General features: G+C 64.5%; 5 protein-coding genes across 5 annotated transcripts; 3 read left to right on the forward strand and 2 right to left on the reverse strand.

Annotated features, from left to right (window-relative positions):
* Positions 1-617: 617 nt before the first annotated feature.
* Q8F55_007686 (uncharacterized protein) lies at positions 618-3,057 on the reverse strand (the record flags this gene model as incomplete). Its single annotated transcript, XM_069356106.1, has 3 exons — positions 618-1,714; positions 1,764-2,058; positions 2,110-3,057. The coding sequence occupies 3 exons, from the start codon at positions 3,055-3,057 to the stop codon at positions 618-620; spliced, it is 2,340 nt and encodes a 779-aa protein (XP_069205947.1).
* A 4,295-nt stretch (positions 3,058-7,352) lies between these two features.
* On the reverse strand, positions 7,353-10,164 carry Q8F55_007687 (uncharacterized protein; the record flags this gene model as incomplete). The annotated part of the gene is made up of 6 exons (XM_069356107.1): positions 7,353-7,954; positions 8,005-8,555; positions 8,594-8,852; positions 8,890-8,998; positions 9,038-10,009; positions 10,084-10,164. The coding sequence occupies 6 exons, from the start codon at positions 10,162-10,164 to the stop codon at positions 7,353-7,355; spliced, it is 2,574 nt and encodes an 857-aa protein (XP_069205948.1).
* Positions 10,165-11,372: 1,208 nt separating this feature from the next.
* On the forward strand, positions 11,373-13,714 carry Q8F55_007688 (uncharacterized protein; the record flags this gene model as incomplete). Its single annotated transcript, XM_069356108.1, has 11 exons — positions 11,373-11,500; positions 11,706-11,778; positions 11,875-11,923; positions 11,964-12,068; positions 12,113-12,158; positions 12,198-12,240; positions 12,292-12,496; positions 12,531-12,649; positions 12,685-12,970; positions 13,006-13,206; positions 13,257-13,714. 11 exons carry the CDS (start codon positions 11,373-11,375, stop codon positions 13,712-13,714), a joined length of 1,713 nt encoding a protein of 570 aa, XP_069205949.1.
* A 2,616-nt stretch (positions 13,715-16,330) lies between these two features.
* On the forward strand, positions 16,331-20,241 carry Q8F55_007689 (uncharacterized protein; the record flags this gene model as incomplete). The annotated part of the gene is made up of 13 exons (XM_069356109.1): positions 16,331-17,683; positions 17,721-17,763; positions 17,803-17,822; positions 17,868-18,075; positions 18,126-18,255; positions 18,316-18,384; positions 18,433-18,517; positions 18,583-18,720; positions 18,768-18,854; positions 18,894-19,152; positions 19,190-19,353; positions 19,402-19,604; positions 19,647-20,241. 13 exons carry the CDS (start codon positions 16,331-16,333, stop codon positions 20,239-20,241), a joined length of 3,354 nt encoding a protein of 1,117 aa, XP_069205950.1.
* A 740-nt stretch (positions 20,242-20,981) lies between these two features.
* On the forward strand, positions 20,982-23,080 carry Q8F55_007690 (uncharacterized protein; the record flags this gene model as incomplete). The annotated part of the gene is made up of 11 exons (XM_069356110.1): positions 20,982-21,153; positions 21,187-21,190; positions 21,234-21,242; positions 21,284-21,376; positions 21,415-21,467; positions 21,534-21,654; positions 21,701-22,075; positions 22,113-22,260; positions 22,426-22,636; positions 22,671-22,823; positions 22,860-23,080. The coding sequence occupies 11 exons, from the start codon at positions 20,982-20,984 to the stop codon at positions 23,078-23,080; spliced, it is 1,560 nt and encodes a 519-aa protein (XP_069205951.1).
* Between the last annotated feature and the right edge of the window lie 960 nt (positions 23,081-24,040).

Raw genomic sequence — 24,040 nt, forward strand, 5'->3', positions numbered from 1 at the left:
TTCGAGGTGGCATCGGCGGCCCGAGCGCGTGCCGTGGCAACTGACGACGACGACTGCGCTGGATCCATCCCCGCGCTGATGGCCCGCGTTTCACCTCCAGCCTACGCTACACCCCGGCTCGTCCTTCCGGCGTCGTGCCGTGGCGGATGGGGCCCGCCACGCTTCGACGGACAATAGCGACGCAGAACAATAGACTCGTTCGTGGCAGCGTGGCGCGCGCCACGCGCCCCCGACCCCCCTGCACCGTTTCGGAATGGACGTCGAGAGATACGGTTCGACCCGGTCCGAGCGCGCCGACGACGCGGTGAACGACGGGGACGCCGACGCGACGACGACTCCAGCGTGCTCTGCCTTCGGGCGAGCCTCCACCCCCCACGCCCGCCGCCACCACACAACTATACCAGTGACATACGGAAGAAGCTACGTGCCAAGCTACAACCAGTTTATTACCAAAAGGGAGACAGACGACGCAGAGCAGGTGCGCCGCGCAGAGATCGAGCTAGGACTAGTGACACATGATGGGAGAAGAGATCGGGAACGGCGTGTCGAGCACATTTTGGATGCGGCGTGGCGCGGCGTCGAGCTTGCGCCGCAGCTTGCGGCGATTGGCGCACAGCCTATGCCGCAAAGTACGTGGCGCCAGGGGTGCGGACGCGCGGAGGTGGGCGCTTGAAGGCGCCGCCCGTCGCTGGTGGTGGCGACGGCGGCATGCCGAACGACAGGAGGCTGTCGCCAGAGTAGTCTGGGCCAGCCACGAGCTCTGACGAGAGACCGCCGTCGTCATAGTGCGTCGTGTTCCAGTCGGACAGGTGGTCGTCTACGCCGATGACCGGGGGGAACGCCGAGCCCGACACGTAGCGCGGTGCGAGGTCGTCGACCGTTGTGCCCGTCGGCGGCCCCATCAGCTGGGCCGGGGCAGCCGACCCGTTCGGGCGCGACAGCGTCGAGTTGGCAGGGAAATAGTCTTCCAAAGGCGACAGCTGGTGTCCAGACAGGGTGGGACCAAGCCCAGTGGTTTCACGGCCCGTGGCGCCCGTCGCCATCTGTGGCGTGCTGCCAGGAACGAGGCCACTCTGGGGCACTGGGTATGACATTCCTTGGACAGCAGCCCAGTCGCTGTTCACGAGGTCGGCAGGCGTGGGGAACTGACCAGGTGCGCCGAAGTATCCGCCGCCGTTCATGTCTTCCCATGAGAGGCTGGGGTCGAGAAACGCTGGCTCGGAGACCGGAGCTGCCGGCGACGCACCCTCACCCTCGGGAGACTGCACCTCGACCGCCCACATCTTGACGCATCCCACCGGGTCGACATCGCCGGCCTTCTCCTGCTCGGTGAGGACCGTGTTGACGTCAATGGCGGCGAGTTCGTCCTGGGGGATGTCAAACGTGTACGCCTGCACGGTGTCGGGCGGAGGCACAACGTGCGCCATCTCGAGCCTGCCGTCGGGATCGTACAAGGCGCGCACATCGGGAGGCGGGGCGCCCGTCCAGGTTTCGGCGGGGACAAGAGTGTTGGCGGTAGGGGCAGGAACGTAGCCGTCGAGTGGGGCAGGTGCCTGTGGCTGAGGGGGGAACTGGCGGTTCAGCCCCGTCGCCATCGGGTTGATGGTCGACGCCGGTAGGGGAACAGGCGCAGAGGCAACGCTGTAGTTGGGGTTGTAAGGCTGGGTGGTGTAGGAGAACTGGGAGGGCACGCCTTGGGTGCTGGGGTACCATGCTGGGAATGCGTCAGTCTGAAGTCTGGCTCGACGCCACGCGCCACTCACATCCGTCCAAGGGCACCATCTGCGGGTGGATCTGCTGGACAGTGACGTAGCCGGGGTGGGTGGCGGCACGCTCAAGCTGGTAGCTCTGACCTTGGGAGCGAGGGCGGCGCTCCTCTGTCGAGATGGGAGACGGGCGGGACAGGCGAGGGCCAGTGGAGCGGCGAACGCGGTTACCAGCGGCCAGCTCCTTCTCAGCCTTCTTCCGGTCCCGCTCAGCCTGCTTGACCATCTTCATGGCGGCCTTTTCCTCCTTGCGGACGGGCTGGAACTTGTAACCGGGGTACTTTTGCAGGTGCTGTGTGCCAAAGTCAGCAATGTGGCGGTGAAAATCCCAAGTGCCACTCACCTCCTGCTTGGCCACTTCGGCCTTGTGCTCGTACTGGCTGCGGACCGCTGCCGGCTCGCCCTTCCAGAGACGACTGATGAGCTGGCTGATCTCGGCCTGTGGTAACCCCTTGCCGCCCTTGCCGAGGCGGAAGATGCCACGGCCCTCGACGGCAGGCTTGGACGGCTTCTTGCCCTTGCGCTTGGCACCGTTCGACTCGGCCTCGAGTCTGTGGGCCTTCTCGACAGAGGCGATGCTGGTGAGGTACTTTGGGAACTGGTCCATCATGTTGGCCTGCTCGAGGAGCTCCTTGAGCTGTTCCCGGGTGTGAATGGCCTCAAAGTCCTTGAGCTTGTCGGAGCGGTAGATGATCCACGCGTTGGGTGGGCGAGGAGGTTTTACGCGGACGCCCGAGACGGTGTCTGCCGACAGGCTGGGGGTCATGCTGGTCGAGTGAAGGTAGTGCTGGTCGACGGTAACCCCCTGGTGGTAGAACATGGGGGCTCTGCTAACGGGCAAGCGTGGCCTGTCGTCGAGGTAACTCTCGTCGCCACTGGATAGTGAAGTGGCGTACAGGTGGTAGCTCTCTGGCTCGGCCTCGATCGAGGTGGGTGTTGTGGTGACTGATGTGTCGTGGCCGCCGACGTCGAGTGATGGAGGGATGCCGCCGTCGTAGGAGGACGAGTAGCCGTGGCCAAAGGAGTGTGTGGGTGGCGACATGTTGGGCATGTACAAGTTGTTGTTGGCAAGCTGGACGGGGATTGCAGAGTATGTCTGGCTAGAGCGCATGAAGGGTGGTCTGCTTGGCGACTGAGACAGCTGCTGCTGCTGCTGCTGGTTGTTGTAGCCAGTAGCTGCGAGGTTGTGAATGGGGACTACAGGCGAGGGGGCCGAGAGTGAGGTGGGTGTGGCCGAGGTGTAAAGGCGCGCGTTGCTTGGCCCTCCGTTGTTGGGAATCGACATTGCCATGTTGCGTGACACGAGGTGTGCGGGGTGTGCGAGGGTGCAAACGTGCAAGGAGGTGCAAGGGGAAGACGAGGAGAGAGGCTGAGGAGGCAACGAGCAGTCGTTGAGAGACTCTGTGTGTTAAAGGAGGTTGTTGATGTGTGTGTGTAAAGTACCCGGTGGGTAGGCAGCGCGAGCCAGCCAGCGCCACCACTGTCGTCACTGCCGCGCGCGCGAGGGGGTGGGTGGCCTCGTTATTGGGGTTCAAGGGCAGAGGCGCAACGCCAGTCCAAGCCAGCAAGCGCCACCGTGCAGCGCGGAACGTGCAGAGAGAGGGAGAGAGTCAGAAGTGCGAGGGCGAGGGCGAGGACGACGCAGGACGTCGACCGAGGCGGTATGCAGCAATGTGGCTGCTGCCAAAGGCTCGACGAGGCGGCGTAGAGCAAGGCAGGCGTCGAGCAAGGCCCTTGATTCCGAGGGGGAGAGAGTAAAGGAGGCGAGGAGGACGTCGAGGAGCGAGGAGTCGAGTCGAGTCGAGGTGGTGGTCGTGGTTGTGGTGACGAGTGGTGACGCCGTGGTGACGACCGACGACGACCAGTGCAGCTTCCAGAAGCAGGCGAAGGGCTGGGTGGGGGTCGTAGCGACGAAGAGACGAACGAGCACGTCGACTAACCCCCTGTCAGTCATGCACACGATTGGCGGGGCGGGGGGGGGGCGCGCGTCTCAGGCGCGCAGGCGACTCACGGTGCGGGTGGTGGTGCAAGTGGCTCGGATGGATCAGTGACGAGACGTGAAGATCATGTGCAGGCCAGCTTTATCTGCAGCACGCCAATCCACTCTCGGGCTCGACGCGGCTCTGTTGTTCTCGCGGGCGATGAGGCCTTGTTCTCGCTCGCCCCGGGGACGGAGAGGCTGAGGGGGAGGAGAGGAGCGAGTGGTGAACAATAGGCGGCGAGCAGTGAGCGGCGGTGCGGGTGCTTGTGGGTGGATGCTTGTTGCGCACTTGTCAGGTGCTGCGTCGCAGAGATTAGCACTGAGACATGCAAGGGGCTGGAATGTGCATGTGCACACTGATGCGCGTGTCGCATTCTTCCATGGGCATTCTTGCGCATTCTTTGATGCGTTTGAGAGAGGTGGGGGGGGGGGGGGCATGGGGGTTGTTGTTGTTGTTGTTGTTGCCTCTGCACGCGTCGCCTCGCCTCGCCCGGACCAGGCACCCATGCCTGCGACATGACATGCCGACAACATGACGCCGCGGTGCGGTGCAGGGCGGTGAGATGCGGGCCTTGGCCCAGCTCATTGCGACCGGCCAGCGCAGCGGCCAGCGCGCCAGCGGCACGAGGACAAGTGGCACACAAGCCGACGAGGACAAGGCCTGCCGGGCGAGCGTGCTGCAGTCGCAGTCGCCCTCGCTCCCCCTCGCCCCCCGCCCGGCACCAAGCACCTCGCCTCGCCAGGCACGGACAGAGCAATGCCCCGCCCGACTCGACAAGGTTGGCCATGCCGCGACGCATTGTTCCCAAGAACCTTAAGCCCGTAAACCTACTTACGGATTGTGGTGTGCGGCGTCGGACGGTGCGTCGGACGTCGGAAGTGTGGTGGGGTGCAGGGGGGCAGTGGCAGCCAGCTGCGGCCGTGGTCGAGGTGGTCGTCGGCGACGGCGTGCGGGGTGGTCGAGGGGGGGCCGTGCGGACGTCGATGTGCGGCGTGGGTTTGTGCTCGCGCTCGTGCGTCGTCGTTTGTGCTCTGCGCTCTGCTCGCTGCTGACGACCGCTCGGCCACGATCGTCAATGTGGGGTGAGTGGGGGGAGAGGGGGGGCACGACGTGGGATCTGGCGTATCTTTTCTATTGTTGAGCAGTGCGCTGCTCGCTCGCAGCTTTGATCATCCTGCCGGCCCGGCGAGCAAAAGCACAGGCAGCGCGGCGTCAGAGGCTGGCGTGAGTCGTGCGGGGTGCTCGCTGGCGTTGTGCAACAGGCTGAGTCTGGCGGCGGCGTTGGCGGCGTGCGGCGCGCGGCGCTCGCCCTAGACGCAGACGCGCAGACGCAGCTGGCAGCTGCTGCCGAAGTCGACTGGAGCGGCAGACCCTGCCAGCAGCCAGCGACCCCGCCAGACCCAGACCCAGCAAGCCAGCACGCCACGCGCCACCCCGCCGGCCGCGCATCTCTGTGGCGCACTGCCTGGCAGCAACCAGCGCCGCCCGATCCAAATTGCAGCCCGGGGCGTGCAGGGCGACCCCAGGAGCCACTGGGGGTGGGGAAATCCAAATCCGCCCGGCGCCGTCGAGCGTCGGCTGCAGAGCCAAATCATGGCCCCGTGCCGTCGCCCGAATGTGCCTCAAGAGCACATGCAAGGTTAGGTGTGCCGCGTACCGCTGGGCCGGGTATCGGCAGGGCAGGCTCTCGGGGCCGACACAGCGCAAGAGGTAGCGGTCGCGCCGCGGCTGTCGCCGTCGCCCGTCGCCGTCGCCCGTCGCCATCGCAGCCCCGCCAACCCCAGACGAGGCAATAGCATCCGGCCGGGCCAAGCTCGTTCCGACGCCAGAACGCTCGCGCGCGTTCTAGCGCAGGGGGCAGGCAGCGGCGGGCTCCGCCCAACGAGACAGGCAGGCTGAACCAGGTCTGCCTGTTGGAAAATCGCGCAGGCAAGCAAGCACTCCGCCGTCAGCTGGCAGATTCCCACCCGGCCCTGCAGCCACCGCCACCGCCACGGCGAGTCAGCCTGGAGCTGGGCAGGGAGGGCGACGAGAGCGGATATCTCGCCCACTCGTGTTCTCGCTCGGGAATATGCATCGGGCGGGGGGCGACGCTGGCCTCGCCGAGCGTCACGTCACTCGCTTGGCCCGGATCTCGCCCGCAGCCGATCTCGTCTCGTCGCAGTAATTAACACGTACCGCCGGCGACGGGCGCGCACCCCCACCCGCGGGGGCAACGTCGCGCCGATGCCCCGGCGCCAAGTGCTGCGCACGACACGACATGCCGCGGCGCGGCACGTCCCCGCCGTGCGTCGGCCGCTTGGCTCGCCCCTGCTGCTTGGCCTGCCGAGCAACGACACAGCGGCTCTCACCGCTACTACCGCCACTGAACAATAGAGATGAGGCAGAACGCGTGGGCTGGCTGCCGGCCGGCGTGGTCTGTCGCGTGGCGCTCAGGGGTGTGGGCGGTGTGCGTCGTCGTTGCGAGCGAGAAGCGAGCGAGCGTGGTGGGTGCTGGGCGCTGGCACATGCTGGTGTTGGGTGCTGGCGCTGGCGCTGGATGCCGCTGCACCCGCCGTTGCGTGCGTGTCTCGCTGCGTGTCTCGCGTCCAGAGCGAGACACGGCGCCCCTCGTCCCCGTTGCACATGCCGCAGATGATCCATCCGGCAGCAGCAGCGCCAAGAGCCGAGAGCCAGCCCAGTCTCGCAGCGCAGGCCACCCCAGCCGCACTCGGCACCCGCCGCAGTACTCAGCATCCGGCGCAGCACTCAGCATCCGGCGCAGCCGTCCACCTGTGCCTTGCCCCGACCCCTCCCTGCGTGCACGCGTCTCACACTCTACTGTGACCACCCGAGCCGCCCCCCCCCCCCCCCCCACGACAATCAGCCTCCGGCCGCCACGGCCGCCGCCACATTCCACGCGCCCTGCACACGACCAGCGAGTTTGATTATCGCGCCGCCGACTTTGCTGCAGCTGGCCCCCTGACGCACACTGGCGGATGGTCCGATCACGCTCGCTACGCGCTGCGCACGCTCGGCCGCGCCGATCCGCCGAGCTCGCTACGCGCTGCGCACGCGCAGCACGGCCACGCGACGGCCGACGAGAATAGCCCGTGCCGCTCTTGCCTTGGCGAGCTTGGCCGCCCGCCCACCTCGCTTGCCGTCCCCCTCCTCCCCCCGCCCGGCTCGCGGCTGGCGCTCGTCGCGATCGATTGACACCGGCCTGCCGCCGTCGTGCAGCGGCGACTTGCGCGTACACCCACGGCCTTGACCACTCCGTCCCGATGAGCTTTCCCCCCCCCCCCCCAACCTACACGCGTACCCCGCTTGGCACTGCCCAAACGAGCTCCGCTAGATCCAGCGCCAGCACAAATCCCACTTGGCACTTTCACCCCCGCCCTTCAATCCCTCCTCACCTTAATCCTAATGCCGCACATGCCGTGCATCACCCTCCCAGCCACATCATCATACAAGCCTCAAAGTACAATCCTCGGCATCTAGCTACAATTGGACATTCCGACAAATCCTTGGGCGCACCCTTGACCCGACGGCCGCCCCCCCCCTCTAATCCCACAATCTCCCCCACCCCCTCTAAACCCAGCTCCCCCCCGCCTCACAACCCGCCTCACGACTGAAAGTACTGCGCCCCCCAGGCCTGAGCGTCACCGCTCACCAGCTCGGCCAGAAAGGCGCCGTCGCTGCCGCTGCCTTGCTTGCCGCCGAGCCCTGAAAACGACCCGCTCTGTACGCTCGCCGGATCGAAGAAGTCGAGCAGTGTTGGGTCAAACAGGGTAGCACCCTGTCCTTGCGCATCAATGAGCGACGCCGCGTCCAAGCCCGAAAGATTCGCCGAAGGCAGCCCCAAGTTGGCGTTGCCCCCGGACGACGAACTCGCCGCACCGACGCTCTCGGGCGTCTGCCCGCTGCTCCCAAGCGATGGGATGGCCGGGCTCGTGCCCGCCCCAGATGCAACCCCTGATGCCAGGCTCCAGTCGACACAGTCCGAGCCGATCGTCGACGCCGCACCCCCCGGGGTAGATTTGGGCGTCGACATTGACCGTGGCGTTATCGAACTGAGCGACGCCGGCTGGACGGAGCCGTGGCACGAGGCGTCGGCTGGCGACTCGTCGATCTGCAGTGTTCCGTCCTCCTGCATCCGCTGGTAGTTTGCAAGGTAGGCCCCGAGTTGCTGTCCGAGGGCGTGCTTGGTGCCAAAGCGGCGCATCACTGGGGCGTTAGTCCGAGGCGCGAGGCGGCGATCGAAACCTTCCACTCACAGTCCATGATTGCCATAAGGTCCGTCCGCCAGCGGCTCGCTTGGGCATATTGCTGCAGCTTGTTTGCCCGGGCGATAAACTTGTTGATGAACCGGCCCACAGTGAAGAGCGAAAAGGTGAGCAGAGGCGTCAACAGGTGCGTGATGTCGAGCTGCGACGGCACCAAGTGGATGTACCCCACAATGGCCTCAAACGCCTTCTGGATCTGGCTGTGTGCAGCCGTCTCCCGCCCAGTCCAGTCGACGAACTGCTCGTGCAGTAGCAAGATGGCCAGGTTGGGGAACACGTGCAGGCTCATAATGTCGGCAGTGAACGCAGTCGCCGCGTTGCCCGCATCAATGCTCCGGTAAATGTTCTTGAGGTTCGACGGCAGGCTCAGCTGGAACGCAAAGATGTCGCCGTTGAGCTGGATAAACGTCGAGCTCTTGAGACCGTCCATCTCGTCGCCAGGCTGCATGACTCGCTGCTGCCACTGGCGGATCCACTTTGCAGCGCGCCCAAGCAGGAGCGAGCACTTGATGACGAGGACGAAGGGGTCAGTGATGGGGTGGCTGTGGCCGTTAGCTTGAAACCAGTTGGCGCCACTCACTTGACCAAAACGTCGTGATCATGGGCATTCTGAGGGTTGGCCTTCATCAGGCCGAAGAAGTCGTTCTTCATGTTGAACTCGTCGTTACTTGTCGGCAGCGGGATGCCAATCTCATCGACCTCGAGACTCTGCGACCAGGCAGAGTTGACAGACAGTGTTGACTCCGTCAGGTACGCCATCCACACGGTGGCGTAGCGCTCTTCACGGTCCCGATCGCTCGTACAGTCCGGCATGAGGGTTCCCTTGTCCGACTTGCGGGCTGCCGCGTCAGGCTTTGCCACCACCTGCCAACTCACGATTCCGGTTGATAAGCTCGAGCGCCTTGATGAGCCTTCCCGGCGTGCCCGCAGTGATCCATGAACGGAGCGGCATGTTTTTGGTAAAGTACACGTTGCTGAGAACGAGCTACGCGAGTCAGCCTCCACCCCGTCGCTCTCAACCTACGTGTGCACGGAGTACGTCAAAGATGAACGCTCCAGGGCCCATGACACACATGACGGTGCTGTGGCGGATACACCGTTCGGCGGCTTCGGCCTGCGCCATGGCAAAGTCTTCGCAAGACTCGAGGTCGAGACCGAGGGCAATGTGACGCATACGAGTCGCTTCCAGCTCCTCGGGCTGCAGCGTCGTCGTCCAAGGCGTGTGCGGTGCGGCAGCGGCACAAATGGCGTGCAACAAACCCGGGAAAGGAAAGTCGTCAGACGTCGGTGGGAGCTTGAGACGAGCCATGAGACTGGCGCGGTGGATGATACGCGGCATCTGCGGCTCGCACTGGAAGAAAGTGTCGATGAGATGTTCGAGAATCGCCGGCGACGGCAAGTTCTTGGGCCAGTTGGAGGGCAGCAACAGCAAGTTGGAGAAGTCAAACGTCTGGTAGTGGCCCGGCTCGCCAGTCTCAATGTGTAGCACCGGAGGGGGTATCGACCCGTTCTTGTCTGCGTGTGGCCCAATGTTGCTGGTCGATGTGCCCATCGCAACGGGGTTGATGAGCCCATTCTTGTCCATTGTGACACCAGACTTCATGCCGCTGTAGATGGCGGCTTGCGTAACCGGAGGCACCGGCGGGACAGCCTCCGTAGTGAGCGCAGCGATTCGGGCCTCGAGTTCGGCGATGCGAGCACGCAGCGTATCCTTCTCCTCCTCTGAGCGGACAGTCTTGTCCCGTCCGAAGCGGTCCACACCAATTGCCGTGCGCTTGGCGAGACCCGGACCGCTGTTGCCGTTGGCCGTACGCTTCCTCTGCGCCTCGGCCTCGGCCTGGGCGATTTCCTCTTCGTCGCCCTCGGCGTACGAGCAAACCAGGGGTGGTGGCCGCGACTTGTTGCGCTGGGCCGAGCGGAGTGCATGCGCATGCGACCTCAGACACGGGTTACATGTGGGGCGAACGGCATCGCACTTGACTTTACGCTTCTTGCACTGTGCAGGGTTAGTAATGTTGACTTCGGCAAGCCGGCAGCGCGGCGGTGGCACGCGGCAAGTGTTTCACGCACTTGGAGGCAAGCGTGGTTGCGCTTGAGCGGGGCGAGGGTCTCGTCGTCGAGGATATCCTCGTATGGTGGTGACTGTTCCATGGCTGGCTGGCGGGGCGGTAGTGCGTGTCCCGAGGGAAGGAAGGTTTAGGAGAGAAGGTGTTGAGGATGGCGCAGCGGTGGGCTACGATGCAAAGGGTCGTCGCGTGGTGGACGTCTTGTTGACCTACGATGCGTGGAGGTTGTATCGCTGGCGTTTGGTGAGTGCCGGCTGGCCGGGAACGCTGACGAAGGCCTGAGATTCGGCACAATGCGCAGTTGGCTTGGTGGGGGCGAGATTGTCAACGGCGACGCGTAAACGATTACAAGTTGGTAGCAAGGGGGGAATGTGCCACTGGGCCTCGGGGTGGTGGCGGCGGTGGCGGCTTCGGCGTCGGCGTTGTCGTGGTCTGCGCGCTGGCTAGAAGGAGGAAGAAGGACGAGGACGAGGACGAGGCGAAGGAGAATGTTGTTGTTTGGGTCGAGTGGAGCCGGATATATTGAGGATGAGCAATGTAAAGATTGCTCGTGTTGCCAGCGTCGTTCCTGCGCCCAAAGAGGTGCGTGACTGACTCGCCTGGGGACTGGCTGCGGGGGAGGAGGCGACGAACGAGGAGGGAGGGGGGGAAGGCGAAGGAGCGCTTTGGTACAAGGAGTCTGGGACGCGGACAACAGAGTGGAGGTAGACAAGGCCGTCGGCCATGGCAAAGTGGAGACAGAGATCTAATCCACCGTGGGAAAGTTTACGCACTGGGTGGGTGCCGTTCAATCTCCCTCACAAGCTCGATCCTCGCTTGGCCGACAGAGGAAGGCACGGCGGCGGCACCACCCAGGCCAGCCAGTATTCATTCCGCCGGCATGTCGTCATTGTCTGGCCCCAGACAGACCTCTTGAGCTACAAGCTACAAGGCAGGCAGGCGACTACGACACGACGTGCGTGCTTTCTACCTTCCGAGTTTCGCGGTATGCACAAGTGCTGGCGGATGATAGCAGCGGGCGTCACGTCGAGAGATGAGGATGGAGATGGAGCCGGCGTTGGCTTGCGTCCTGTTGCCGCCTCGATCAATGAATAGGAGCGGGCAAGTGAGTAAGTGCGGGGCGACCGTGGGAGACCTTTCTTGTTGTTCCATTAGCCGGCCGCCGAGCGCGCCGGCAGGCTGCCAAGCCGGCTACCTACCACCGAGGCATTGTCACCAAGCTGCCACAATAGAAATCACTAACGCGCTCATCGTCCAACACTTACCATCGACCCCATCACACACAGCCATACAATGGTAGCCACGACAGCAGAGGTCAGAGCCAGCAAGCTCGCGCACCAGGACAAGCTCGTCTCCGAAATGGAGAAGGAGCTAGGCCTGGCTGCCGACCACCCCGAGGATGACGAGGTGCTGCTCTCGTCGTGAGTCGCGGCCTGTCCGTCCGTGTGCAGGCCAGGAGAGGCCGGGCGCCCAGGGCCTGGCGGGGACAAGGCGGCCCCTACACGTTGTCTGTGCATGCTAGTCGGGCTCTGGCCACTACGCAGCTGCTCACGAACGCCGGTGTGGCCGCCGGCGGCCCCAGCGGACTTGGGTCCGCTCGCCCTTCGGCCAACTAACCAACCGCAGGCCAGAGGACATTGTGGCCAACCTCAAGGCCAGGAAGTCGGGCTGGACAAGCGAGCGTGTCACGATAGCGTTTGTGAGTGCTGGGGCTCGGCTGGGCAGGGCTGGTGCGGCCTGGGGGCCGCCGGAAATCAGCTCGGCAATGGCAGCACAGACGCTCACAGCTCCCTAGATCCGCGCAGCCTGTGCGGCCCACCGCAAGACCAACTGCCTGGCAGAGGGTAGGACAGGGTGTGCTACGTGCCCTCGCTCACACTGCAGTGCTGTTCCGTGAAGCCCTGGCCGAGGCGAGGGCGAAGGACGCCGCGTTCAAGGCGAGTGGCAAGGCTGAAGGAGTCTTCTGGGGCCTGCCGTCGAGCTTCAAGGGTGAGGGACGGAGCACGCCATATGGAGGCGCGCTGACGATACAGATACATACAACATCAAGGGCGCGGACACGTCGCTGGGCTGCTCAATGTAGGGAGGGTATTGTTCGGTCCGAGATCTGACCCCCAGCCACTGCTACGACCCGACGACGGACGCCAGCGAGGAGGGCGAGGTGTGTGGCACCCACCGCGTAATGTCGCTCCGCCACTGACGTCCCCGGCAGCTGGTCAAGCTCTTCCGCAGGGCCGGCGGCTTCCCACTGGCCAAGACCAATATCCCGCAGACGCTCCTCGCGTTCGAGTGCTCCAACCCCGTGTTCGGGACCTCGACCAACCCCTACTCGTCGGCCCGTACCTGCGGTGGCAGCAGTGGGGGTGAAGCAAGTCTCGTCACGCAGCGTGGGACCCCGATCGGCTGGGGAAGCGACAGTGCGTCGGGGTCGAGGCGATCACTGACCCGCAGTTGGAGGTTCGCTCCGTATCCCAGCCGCTTACTCCGGCTGTGTCGGCCTCAAGCCCACCGTCGGCCGCTGGCCGGCTAGCGGAACGCGCAAGATCATCCAGGGCTTTGATGGTATCAAGGTGGGTTGGGCTGCGGGCGCCACTGACGATGCAAGCCCGTCGTCGGCCCCATGGCACGCACAGTCGCCGAAATCGAGTTTGCGTCCCGCTCCATGATCACCCTGGTCAACGAGGCAATCGCCGAGGGCAAGCTCGAGACCGAGTTTGTCATGCCCCTGCCGTGGCGCGAGGCCAAGCTGCCGGCTAAGCTCAAGATCGGGTACTGGATCGACGACGGGCTGGTCAAGACGAGCCCGGCGTGCGCGCGTGCCGTCCACGAGTCGATCGCCAAGCTGCGCGAGCAGGGCCACGACGTGTCAGAGTTCCGCCCGCCTGTCCCTAGTAGGTGCCGTGCCCGCGCCACCACTCACACACAGTCTCGCAGGCGCTCAAGATCTTCTCGGCGCTCTGCTCGGCCGAGGGGTACAAGCAGCTGCTGAGCAACCTCGGCCCCGACCCGATGGAGCCGTCGATGCAGCTCGTGACCCTCGGCACGCGCCTCCCCAGCGTTCTGACGTGGCTCGCGGCGACCATCGTGCGCGTCGTCCTCCAGGACCCGCTGTTCGGCGACATCATGGGTGAGGAGGCGTGGGGAGCTGCTGTTGAGTTGCGGCTGACGCCACGACAGGTGCCTCGGGAACCAAGACGGCCGCCGAGTACTGGGGCTGGACTGCCGCGCGCAACGACTTCATCGAGGCGTTCTACAAGGCGGCGTGGGAGGAGGGGCAGTACGACTTCATCCTCAGCCCCGCGCAGGCTGTCCCGGCGCTCGAGCACGGACGCACCCAGGCGCTGTCGCCGCTGGCACTGCACACGATCCTGTACAACGTGCTCGACTCGACGGCCGGCGTCGTGCCGGTGACCCGCGTCGACCCGGCCAAGGACGCGGCGCCGGCCGACTACACGGCGGGCAGCACGGGCTCGTGGCTGCTCGAGAAGCGCGTGTACGGCGGCGCGGACCCGGCGTACGATGCGGCCAAGATGGCGGGCCTGCCCGTCGCGGTGCAGGTCGCCGGGCGGCGCTGGGACGAGGAGCGCGTGATTGCCTTTATGCGTGTGCTGGAGGACAACGCGGGGTACAAGTAGGGGGGGCGGGTTGCAGGGGATAGTCTAGTGGTAGCTGGGTGGCACGCAGGCAGGGAGTTGATGTCAAGTGGCTAGGCAGTGAGGTGGCCGTGACTAGGCAGCGAGGTGGCCGTGGCTAGGCTGTGAGGTGGCCGTGGATAGGCTGTGAGGTAGCTGTGGTTCGTCAGCGAAGTGGCCGTGGCAGGTGGTCGAGGCAGGCCGGGTCCGTCGCCACGCACATCACGGGCATTAGTGAGACGCATGATGTGTCAGTGGCAAGCTGCACCGTCCATCCCCGCTCGATCGATGCCATCGCGATATCTGGGGCACTGCGGATGGATCTGCGTGCGATCCCGGGCAGCGGTCGCAGTCGCGGCCACGGCCACGTCCAAGGCGACGGCGCCGTCTTTTCCGCGATCCGACGTCGACGCCGGCGACGCGTGCCCCGCGATTCCCGCGATCGTGGGTATGGCGGGTATGCAGGGCTGCACGGCTCCGAGTTGCTGTTCGCAGCTGTGCGGGGGGTGTGATGTACCGAGGTGCGCTGGGCGGGGTTACGATCGACGGTGAGCTGCGGGTTGACGAGCTAGCAGTGCCACACGGAGCTCGCTGGCTCGCTCGGGGCTCGGAGCTCGGACTCGACGGAGCTGGCTGCCACCACATGGTCCACATGCACTGCCCACCTGTGCCTGCGGCTCCCAGGTGCTGGAACGGGCCCAAGCACCCAAGACCAACCGGCATGCCGAGGCAGGCCGGCGCGCGAATCCGAAAGCGCGGCGCGTGTAGCGCCTGTGTGAATGCACCGCCCGCCTCAGCCGGCGGCAGCGGAACCGACGGGACCCGGTGCCCTGCGGCGTCGCCTCGCACCGAGTTGCCTCCCCCCTCCCCCTCCCCCTCCCCCTCCCCCCTCCCCCGCGTTCTTGACCGGCCCGTGGACTGGGCTGGCGCAAGCACTACGCCTCCGCCGCCGCCGTCTCGGAGCCGGAGATGCCTGCGGGACGGCCAGTTGGTGACGGCAAGGGCTGCGCGTGGCGCCAATCGCCAAGGCATTCCTCGCTGACTACGCTGGCTGGCGGGGGGGTGCGCGCTGGCCGTACTGGGTGCGACGGCTGGTGTACAGGCCAGGCCGGCCGCTGCCCGAGCCAAGTCGAGTCAGCTCGATTACAGCAATTAGCAGACCAACGACGATGGATCTCGTCGTCGCCGTCGGTTGGTCAGCCACTGACGACTAGGGCACGACGAGTTGAGTAGCACGCGCTGCGCCGCCCGCCCGCCTGCGGTGCTTCTCTTCGGCTGGGCCGGGCTGCTCGTTTCGGGGCAGCCAGGCATGGGCCGACGAGGCGGTGAGGGGCGGCGATGGGTTGCCCGCTCCCTCCCCCCAAGGCAGCCCTACGCCGTCATCAGCGTGCCGACCGTGTCGTCAGCACCGGCCGCACCTCGTGCTGCACAATCTTGTTTCAGCCGACCGAGCGGCCTCGTGCATGCATCGGAGCGGCGGGCAGTGCTTGGCAGCGAGGGGGCCGGTCAGATTGTTCGTGGGAGCCAGGGTGAGCTTTATTCAGAGGGAAATTGTGCTATTCTCGCGCTTGCCGCGCCGCGCGCCGCGGTAAGGTGCTGTTTCGGGCCTCGGGCCTCGCGCACTTTGCCCGACCGAAACGTCTGCAGCGATGTCGGGCCTGTAACCTGCAGCCATCTGCTGCGTGCCGCCGCCGTGCCGCCTGCTGCTTGCGTTGCGCTGCTGCCTGAGGTCGCCGCTGCGCAGTGCAGGACCTGTTCCAGCCGGTCCAGGCGAGATTGAGGGTTGAGCGATTGGAGCGATTGTCGGCTCGGCTCTCTCCCCTCCCTCGCCCGACCCCCCGCCGCCTCCCCCACCCCCCTCCCTCGGCCTTTGTGCCGACACGACTCGCAAGTGCGTGCATCATTTGCAGTGTTTGCGACGACGGCAAGGACATTTGCACGACACGACGCATTCCGCGTACATCTTACACTCTTGCTGCGCGCTTCTCCCCCTCGGCGCCTGGCCTCCGGCGACTATCTCCGCCCGCGCGCGTCAGACCCGACCGACCCCCCTCTCCAACTTTGTCTTCATCGCCTCGTCAGATCGCACGTCTCTCTTTCCCCCCTCCCCCCTCCCCCCTGCTCACATCATCACGGCACGCCCCCAACGGCCTTAGGCATACCCACATACCCACACTAGCCCCCATCCCGTCGACTCGGACTCAACCCGACTCAACTCCCGCAGGCCCACCCCCCTCTCTCGCTCGCTCCGAGACAACCGCGCCCCCGCCCACCCGGCCAACGACTCGCGTCGTCATATGTTGATCGCGGTATAGCGCTCCCAAGCGCATAAAGCATAAACCTGTGACATCTCCCGTGGCCGTTCCCTCGCCTCTCGCGATCACTCACCATGCCTTCACCGCCCGAGCAAGGTCCCGAAAAGAAGAAGAGGCGTGAGCAGCTCTTGTCTCGAATTGATAATGATAACAAGGCACAACACTGACATGGGTGGGGTTGCAGGTCAGAATGTCGCCTGCGATTCATGTCGTCTTCGTCGAGTAAAGTGAGTCACGATAGCACGCGCCCGCACGCGCCGTGCACCGCTGCACCGCGGTACCCACTCACACAAGTAGATGTGACATGCTCGCGCTCCTCACCCCGGCCGATGCCGACCCGTCCAAGGCAGTGCCCCCGCTGCACATCCTCGTCCGCGACAACCCAGACGTGTCGTGCTCAAACTGCATCTCCAAGGGCATCAAGTGCACCACCAACCAGATTGTCAACCCTGCAAAGCCAAACAAGGGTGGCAAGCGCATCGAAGAGGCCAAGAAGATGTACGGAAGTGGCCTCGAGTCTTCTGCCAGTGGTTCCGGAGAGGGCACGCCCCACTTTGCTTCCCAGGTTGGTGGCGGCCCATCGCACAGCGACCGCTCGAGCCTCGACCGAGGCGATAGCGGTCTCGGGATCGGCGGCAGCGACCAGGCATCCTCGTCCAACCCCATTGGTATTGGCGGTACCGGCTTCTTCGGCGAGCAGTTCAGCTACTCGTCGAGCTCGTCGGCGCCCTACCTCACGCCCAATGTCGGCCCAGCTGCCATGTACCTCAACCCCGAGTCGACTGGAGGTCAATTCCTGGCTGCAAACTGGGGTGCTACAGCCGACTTCACCCCGACCACCTTCCCATATGACCAAACATATCTCGACAGCACCAGGATATCCAGTGCTAGTGCCCAGCTCCCCACGACAGACATGAACCTCCAAGCCACTTGGGAGGCCCTGATCAACCCCACGGTCACGCCTGGCATGTCGACACCGGTGCCAACGTCGCTGCCCCCGCCGCCCCGCACATCGTCGAGCACGAACCTGGCGACAGAGAACCTGGGCGGGCCGTCCTCGCTCAATCTCTTCGAGCCGGACCCTGCAAGGTTTCCGCAGATAGCTATGGACCGCGTGTTCGACCCCCGCGCCGACAGGTTTGTGAGCAGGAGCGCGGGCAGCCTGTCCAGCTCGGTCAGCCCTGTACCTGCACCACGCCCGTCCCCGCGGCCGGAAACCACGACTCTACGGGCCATGGCAGAGGCTCAGTCACGAGAGCACTCGGTCGAGGATGGATCAGCATCACTGGTGCCTTCCAGCCAGCGCAAGCGGCAGCATGAGGATGACGAAGACGTCGTGGAAATCGTGCGCATCAACGACCCCGTCGAACAAGATCCATGGCGAATCTGGGCACCCCCAGACGCCGTCGTGCGTTGGTCACAGGCCGAACAGGTAGGCGAACGCCTCGCGGACAGGGCACTGGGCTTTCAGCTCAGTCGGCACCTTGTCAAAGTGTTCTTTCAGGCCGTCCATCTGAACCTCCCTGCTATCAGCCCCGAGGCCTTCTACATGGAATGGCAACGAGCTGGCGAGCGATCCGATCGACTAACCCCCGCGCAAGAGGTCCTATGCGTGGTGATGGAAGCCTGGGCTGCTCGGTTTTCGGACCACCCAGTGGTGAGTCGAGTTTGCTGCCACACGCGCTGACATGCAGATTCTAGGCGTCGACCCATCGAAAGCTCATACAGTACCGAAAGGTGCGTCGATGGCATTGCTCCTGACTACTGACTGCCCAGTGATTCTTGGAACTGGTAGGGTAAGTTATTCGCCACTGATCACGCCTCGTTACTAAGCTAGTCAGATGGTTCCAGGATCCCCAGCACGCCAGCATTGGGGCCGCGCTCGCCTCAACGTCTGCCTCGCCCTCGCTGAACGTGCCCGCAAACTCATCGATCATTACGGTATTCTTCGAAAGCCCTCCGTCACGGGTGCGCAAGCCCTCGTCCTCTACTCCCAGCTCTGCCACATGTCTGATACCAAGGACAGCCATCTGTCCGACGTTCTCGAGAGTGAGTCGTCGCGTTGGGGACACAAATGTCCGCATTCCTGACTTCCCTAGCTCAAATGATTCACTCCATCATCATCGAGCAGATGAAGCACCTCGAGCTTATGTGGGACTCTTCGGGCCAGATCCCCACCGAGCCCACAGAGCTTCCCGTCAGCATCGGGCAGCAGCGGATGAAACAACGGTGAGGGGGTGCACTAGCGCGGTGTTGTGCCCGGGAGTACGTCGGTCTGACATGCCGCAGTCGTCTCTTCTGGACCATGATCGTTTCTGACGCCTTCTGGGCCGCCGGATCCGGCTCAGAGCCCAAAATGTGAGCCCCGATCAAGCCCGAACGCTCCAAACACCGCTTACTTGACAGCCCCGACGAGGAAGTAGAGGCGTCGGCTGCGTGGCTGCTGCGCGTCGAGGATGGTCTCCCGCCCTCTGCCTTCAAGGCTCTATCGGTGAGATATTCGTGGGGGATATTCGTGGCGGCCACTAGAAGCGACGTTCCCTAACAATTCCCCAGTTCTTCACGTCAACATACCACCGTCTTGCCGTCGTTGCCCGCACCGTTGCGCGGAAGCTAGGTGTCCCTTCAAAGCGACCCGGCCGCGTCGATGTTGCACAGTTCTGCAACACCTGTCGCACCGTGTGGCGAGATGTCGTGCGTGTGATCGCGCGGTTTGGAGACCGCCCGCTTACCCCCAACAGAAAGACATCTACAGAGACACCAATACCCGGGTCGTAGAGCTTCTCGCAAGCTGTGCTCATGAGTTGCTTGGGTTTTCCCCAATCCACGTGAGTAACCCAAACCGCCGCGAGCTCTAACACCTGCAGTACCTCGCTTCGTTGAGGCAGAGCGGTCCATTCATTGTGCTGGTGATGCACCAACTCATCCGGGATCAGCTCCAATTCCGAAAGACTCTGTCCGAGGCATATCTTCAGTCGGATGTGCGCCCCAGCCAAGCCCGGCCTGAGGCGGAACAGGTGGCCGAGCTAGAAGAGCTCAATGTACAAAGCGTGGACATTGTTCTCTCGCTCAGCCGGTCTCAAACCTACATGTTTGAGGCTATCAAGGAGACGGGTCTCGTGCAGTGTGAGTGGTAAAAGCCAATAAATTCTGACAGCCCCAGCGGCCTCGGTCATGATCCGTGTGCTGCTCGCCATTACCCAGTTCCTCTCCGAAATCCCTACCAACGAACAGGGATATCCTAGTAACACCTCCGGTGGCAGTGGCTGGACTTGGGAGACGAAACAGAAGGAAGTCGGGTACTGCACCGCGGCGCTCACACAGCTTGTGAGTTTTGCTTGGCAAACGAGGAGAAAACTCTTATTAATTGCGCAGGGCTGGGCATGGGCCGACGTCGGCGAAGTGCTGGAACAGGTCATGCTTACGATGGAGCGGCTCACTCCTTCGCCCGAGGTTCTCGCAGCGTACCACGCGCAAAAGAATCCAGACAGCTTCGACCACGTTGCCCTGCAGGTTGAACGCGAGCGACAACGCGATGCCAGGGCTGTCAGCTCGGCCTTGGGCTTTTGGCCTCCTCTGTAAGTCACATTGGCGTCAACAAACCTTTACTGACCAGTTAGCTCTGTGCCAGACATTGTGGCGGACTGGAGCAAATCAGTCGCGGCGATCTCATTGCCCTACAACGACGATAGGTCTGATTACAAAGACAACTTCGAGTCGAGGTTCACTTCTGCACAAAACGAAGCGGCGGCGGCGGCGTCTGTCAAGCAGCGGATTGCCAACGCTCTGTCGTGGGATAAAATTGCGCACGAGTCTGACCCGACACCAGCGACGCACTCGTCGGCAGACCCTGTGGGGATGCACTTTTACAACCAGGCTCCCTACGTTCCTCAGAACAGAACTCGTCCGACCACTAGTCCGGATGACGCCTCTGCGACCCCCAGCCAGGCCAACGGCGCGTCGGCAAAGGACGACGACAACCGCCCGCTTATCCTCACTCCTGGGATGATGTGGGACCTGGACATGCCGCCGATCGACGCGGCGGCCGAAGCCACTGGCCCCGGCGTGTCGAGTCGACCGAGCGTGCTCAATTCCGGCCCGCTGGGCGGCCACTCTGTGAACCCGGGCATGATCTCGTCGTCTGGGGTGGGTCTGTCGACTGAGATGGAGACGTTTTTGGAGAGCTTGGTGAATGGGGGGCTGGAGGGGAGCTAGTGCGGGGTGTGCGGGTGTAGCGAGCGAAACAAAGAAAATGCACTCTGGTGCTATAGAGAGGCTGCTGCCTGTTTGTATATTATCTGTATAGTGTGGCATGCGACGGCTTGTGTGCGAGGGGGAGGTGGTGTGGCCAACGGTAGCTGCGAGAAAAAATCAAGCAGGAGCGTGCCACGCCCGAAGCGCCTCTCGCAGTCGATTCAATGCTCGTAGCTTGAACGTATGAACAACCACGGCGCGAACGGCGAGCGACACTGGCGGCGCCTCATGCAGGCCAGGTGCAGCCCACCGCCAGATTCGATGCGCCTGGTCAAGTGGTCTGACCAGGCGCGGCTCTCCAGCTGTCCGGTTCACCCGAGGACGTGTGCATCGAATCAAAGCGGTCTGAACGGTAGCCCGAGGCCGTGCATTCGCGTGGACTCTGGCCATGCTCGCGCAGCCCACGTCGCGATAACACGCCCGGGTAAACCACTTCGCCCCCCTCGCCGTCGTCCTAATCAAACGCCGATGCGCTGGGATAAAGCGACGGCTGACGCGGCCAAACCGGCAATAGGCAGCGTTAGGCGGGCGAGGCAGGTGCGTATCGGGGGGCGGGGTACCCAGCGGCGCGGGTGCGGTTGTGCCTATCGCTGGGTAAATGTCTATCTTGAGGCGAGGGGGGCGTGACAGGCAGCCGTCGGCATGGTGCACGAGGTATATGTACCCACACCTGCGCGGCAGGAGCCCACCCAGACCACACGATGGAGCACAAGACTGCCGCGTCGGTATCGCCATACGAGGACAAGTCGCCCGACGGGGGCACGAGCGTCGCGGTGCGGCACGTCGACGGCGACGAGCGCGCCGCGCTGCGCCGCGGGTTCACGCCGCTCGCTATGCTCGGGCTGGCGTTTGGCCTCATCAACAGCTGGACTGGTGAGCGCGGGCGAGTGCCAGCTGACGCCGCAGCGATGTAAGCGCGAGTGGAGGCAGCGCTGACCACGCCCCCCGCCCAGGGCCGCGTCGTAAGTGCCACCCAGCGCCCCCGCCGCTGACGCTGGCCCAGCCTCCCAGTCATCCTCGGCACCGGGGGCCCCGTGGCCATGGTGTACGGCCTGCTCGTGAGCGCGGCGGGCACGCTGGCGACGGGCGTGTCGATGTGCGTTGTGGCGCGTGGCGCGCACAGCTGACAACCAGGGCGGAAATGTGCCACGTCCTCCCGATGGCGGGGGGGCAGTACGACTGGGCGTGTGGGTCGTCCGCGTGCAGGCCGGGCGGCTGACTGCTGACCTGGCTGCTTGTTGCTGACGCCCCAGACATGCTCGCCCCGCACAGGCTCAGGAACCCCCTGGCCTTTGTCACGGGCTGGCTCGCGTGCGCGGGCTGGGTCGCGCTCCTGCCTGCCGGGTGCGCGTTCTGCACCAACTTTGTGCTTGGGTGAGACCGACGCGGTGCTTGCTCGCCGACTGACACTGACGTGCAGGCTCGTGGCGTTCTGGCACGACACGTTCCCCGCGGCGCCGTGGCACACCTTCCTCGTGATGTGCGCTTTCGGCTTCCTGACGTTCGTGCTCAACGCGTTCGGCATCCGCGTCCTCCCCGCGCTCGACCGCTTCGCCGGGGCCTGGAGCGTCGCGGGTATGCTCGTCGTGTGCGCCACGCTGCTCGCGACCAGCGCTGGCGCGTACCAGCCCCCGCGCGCAGTGTTTGCCCAGTTCACAAACGAGACGGGCTGGCCAGACGGCCTCGCATTCGTCCTCGGCCTGCTCCAGTCCACGCTTGGCCTGACGGCCTTCGACGCCGCGAGCCACATGGTCGAGGAGATGCCGCGCCCGGCCGTGAACGCGCCCAAGGTCATGTACGTGGGCGTCGGGGTGGCAAGCTGACACTGCTAGGGTGCTGGCGATAGCACTCGGCGCCGTTACTGGCTGGATCTTCACCATCGTGCTCCTCTTCTGCCTGCGTGACTTTGCCGCCGTGCTCGCCAGCCCGGCGGGGCCGCTGCTCGAGATATACTACCAGGCCACGGGGCATCGGGCGGGGGTGAGTGGTGGCGTGGCTGGCGTGGTGTGTCGCTAGTGCGGGCTGCATGCTGCGGGCAGCAGCGACACTGTGGGGCGGCGTTCATGCCGACGCATCTCATCTGGCGCTTCCCCGCCCCCTCGCGCCTCGCTGCGCTCGCCGCTCGCTGACCTCGCTGACGACCAGGCCACCTGCCTCCTCATGTTCAACCTGCTCGCCATGACCCTCTCGATCCAGGCCGTCAACACCGTGTCCAGCCGCATGGTCATGAGCTTTGCGCGCGACCGCGGCCTGGGCCACCTGAGCCGCTTCGTCGCGCCCATCCACCCAACGCTCCGCGTGCCGCTGTGGGCCGTCGCCTTTGTGACCCTCTGGGTCGTGGTTATCAGCCTGATCTGTGCGCCGCGTCCCCCCTACACCACTGACCGCAGACCTCGGCTCGAGCGCCGCGCTCAACGGCATCATCGCGTCCGCCGTCGTCTTCCTGCAGGCCTCGTACGCGGTCCCGATTGCGCTGGTGCTCGTGCGCGGCGAGCGCTGTTACGCCGGGCACACCCGCAGCTGGTCGCTCGGCCGGGCGAGGCGTACGTCGCACCCTTGGCTTGCCTCGCTGACCCCAGGCCCGGTCAACGCCCTCGCGCTCGCCTTCCTGTCCCTCACCTCGGTCTGCTTCCTCTTCCCACCGGCCCTCCCCGTGGCAGGCAGCAGCATGAACTACGCTGTCGTCGTGTTCGGCGCCGTGCTCCTCATGTGCGGGGCGACGTGGGCCATCGACGGGCGGCGTAACTTCCACGGGCCGGGCGACGTCGAGGACCGGCTGGCGGCGGCCAAGGGGGCGTAGGGGGGATCTGTTGCAGTGAGGCGCGTGTGAGCTAGTTTGGTGTCAGTGGCACATACCCAAGTAAGAGTTGTTATCTAAGCGCGAGGAGTTGGGGTGAATGAATGGGAAGGAACGTGTGGGTGGCACTACAGCTCGCGGCTCCTGCAGCGACGACTCTCATGTCCTTCTAAGTGCCACGAGCAGCGAGGAGGCGGCCATCCAGCCGTCTGTCAAGGTCGAGAGTGGGGCTGCTTACCCGAGGTGGAGATTGTGCCAGCCACGGCAGAGGAGGAGGACAAGTCGGAGGAAGAGTGCGGCACAACATGCAGCCACCCCCGCACCGGCGCTCGCTCGGGCCCCGCAAACTCAGCTGATCAATGCCAGATCCCCACAGAAAGGGCCAGCTGCGTCTTGCAGCGCAGCCCCTAGCCACCAAGACGATCTCTTTGTCTTCACGAGCATTGTGTGTTGTGTATGTTGTCTTTGCTCTGTCGACACCGCCGCAGCCACACGCGCTTTGTTGGCTGAAACAAGCGCGTCATGGCCCTGCTGCTATTCAAGGTTTCAGGGTGAGCCCAGCGTCGTTAGTGGGTGCGGAGGGTGGTGCGGTAGGGGTCATCTGCTGCGCCGGGAAGTGGAGCGAGCGAGTACGAGCGAGTGAGCTTTGCTGCACCCTGCGATGCTAGGCCCGACGAGTCTGCAGAGGTCTGCAGAGCAGCCGCTGGTGTCAGAGGCGACGACGATGTGGCGTGTTTCGCACCGGCTGCAGGGTGGGCTCGACTCGGTGGCGGCCGTGGCTGGGCGGTGCATCAGCTGGTGCTTGACGTCTCGGCGCTGGCCAGCCAGGCCTTTCAGATGCCTCGATATAAGGCGTCTGGCTCGCGGTGCACGAGACGGGAGCTTGTCGTTGTCGTCGTAGTCGTCGCCTTGTTGTTGATTGCTTGGTATACAACTAGGTGCCTGAATGGAAAGGTGCTTGGT

This window comes from Vanrija albida, assembly GCF_041260175.1.
Source record: "Vanrija albida strain AlHP1 chromosome Unknown contig_6, whole genome shotgun sequence".
Lineage (NCBI taxonomy): Eukaryota > Fungi > Basidiomycota > Tremellomycetes > Trichosporonales > Trichosporonaceae > Vanrija > Vanrija albida.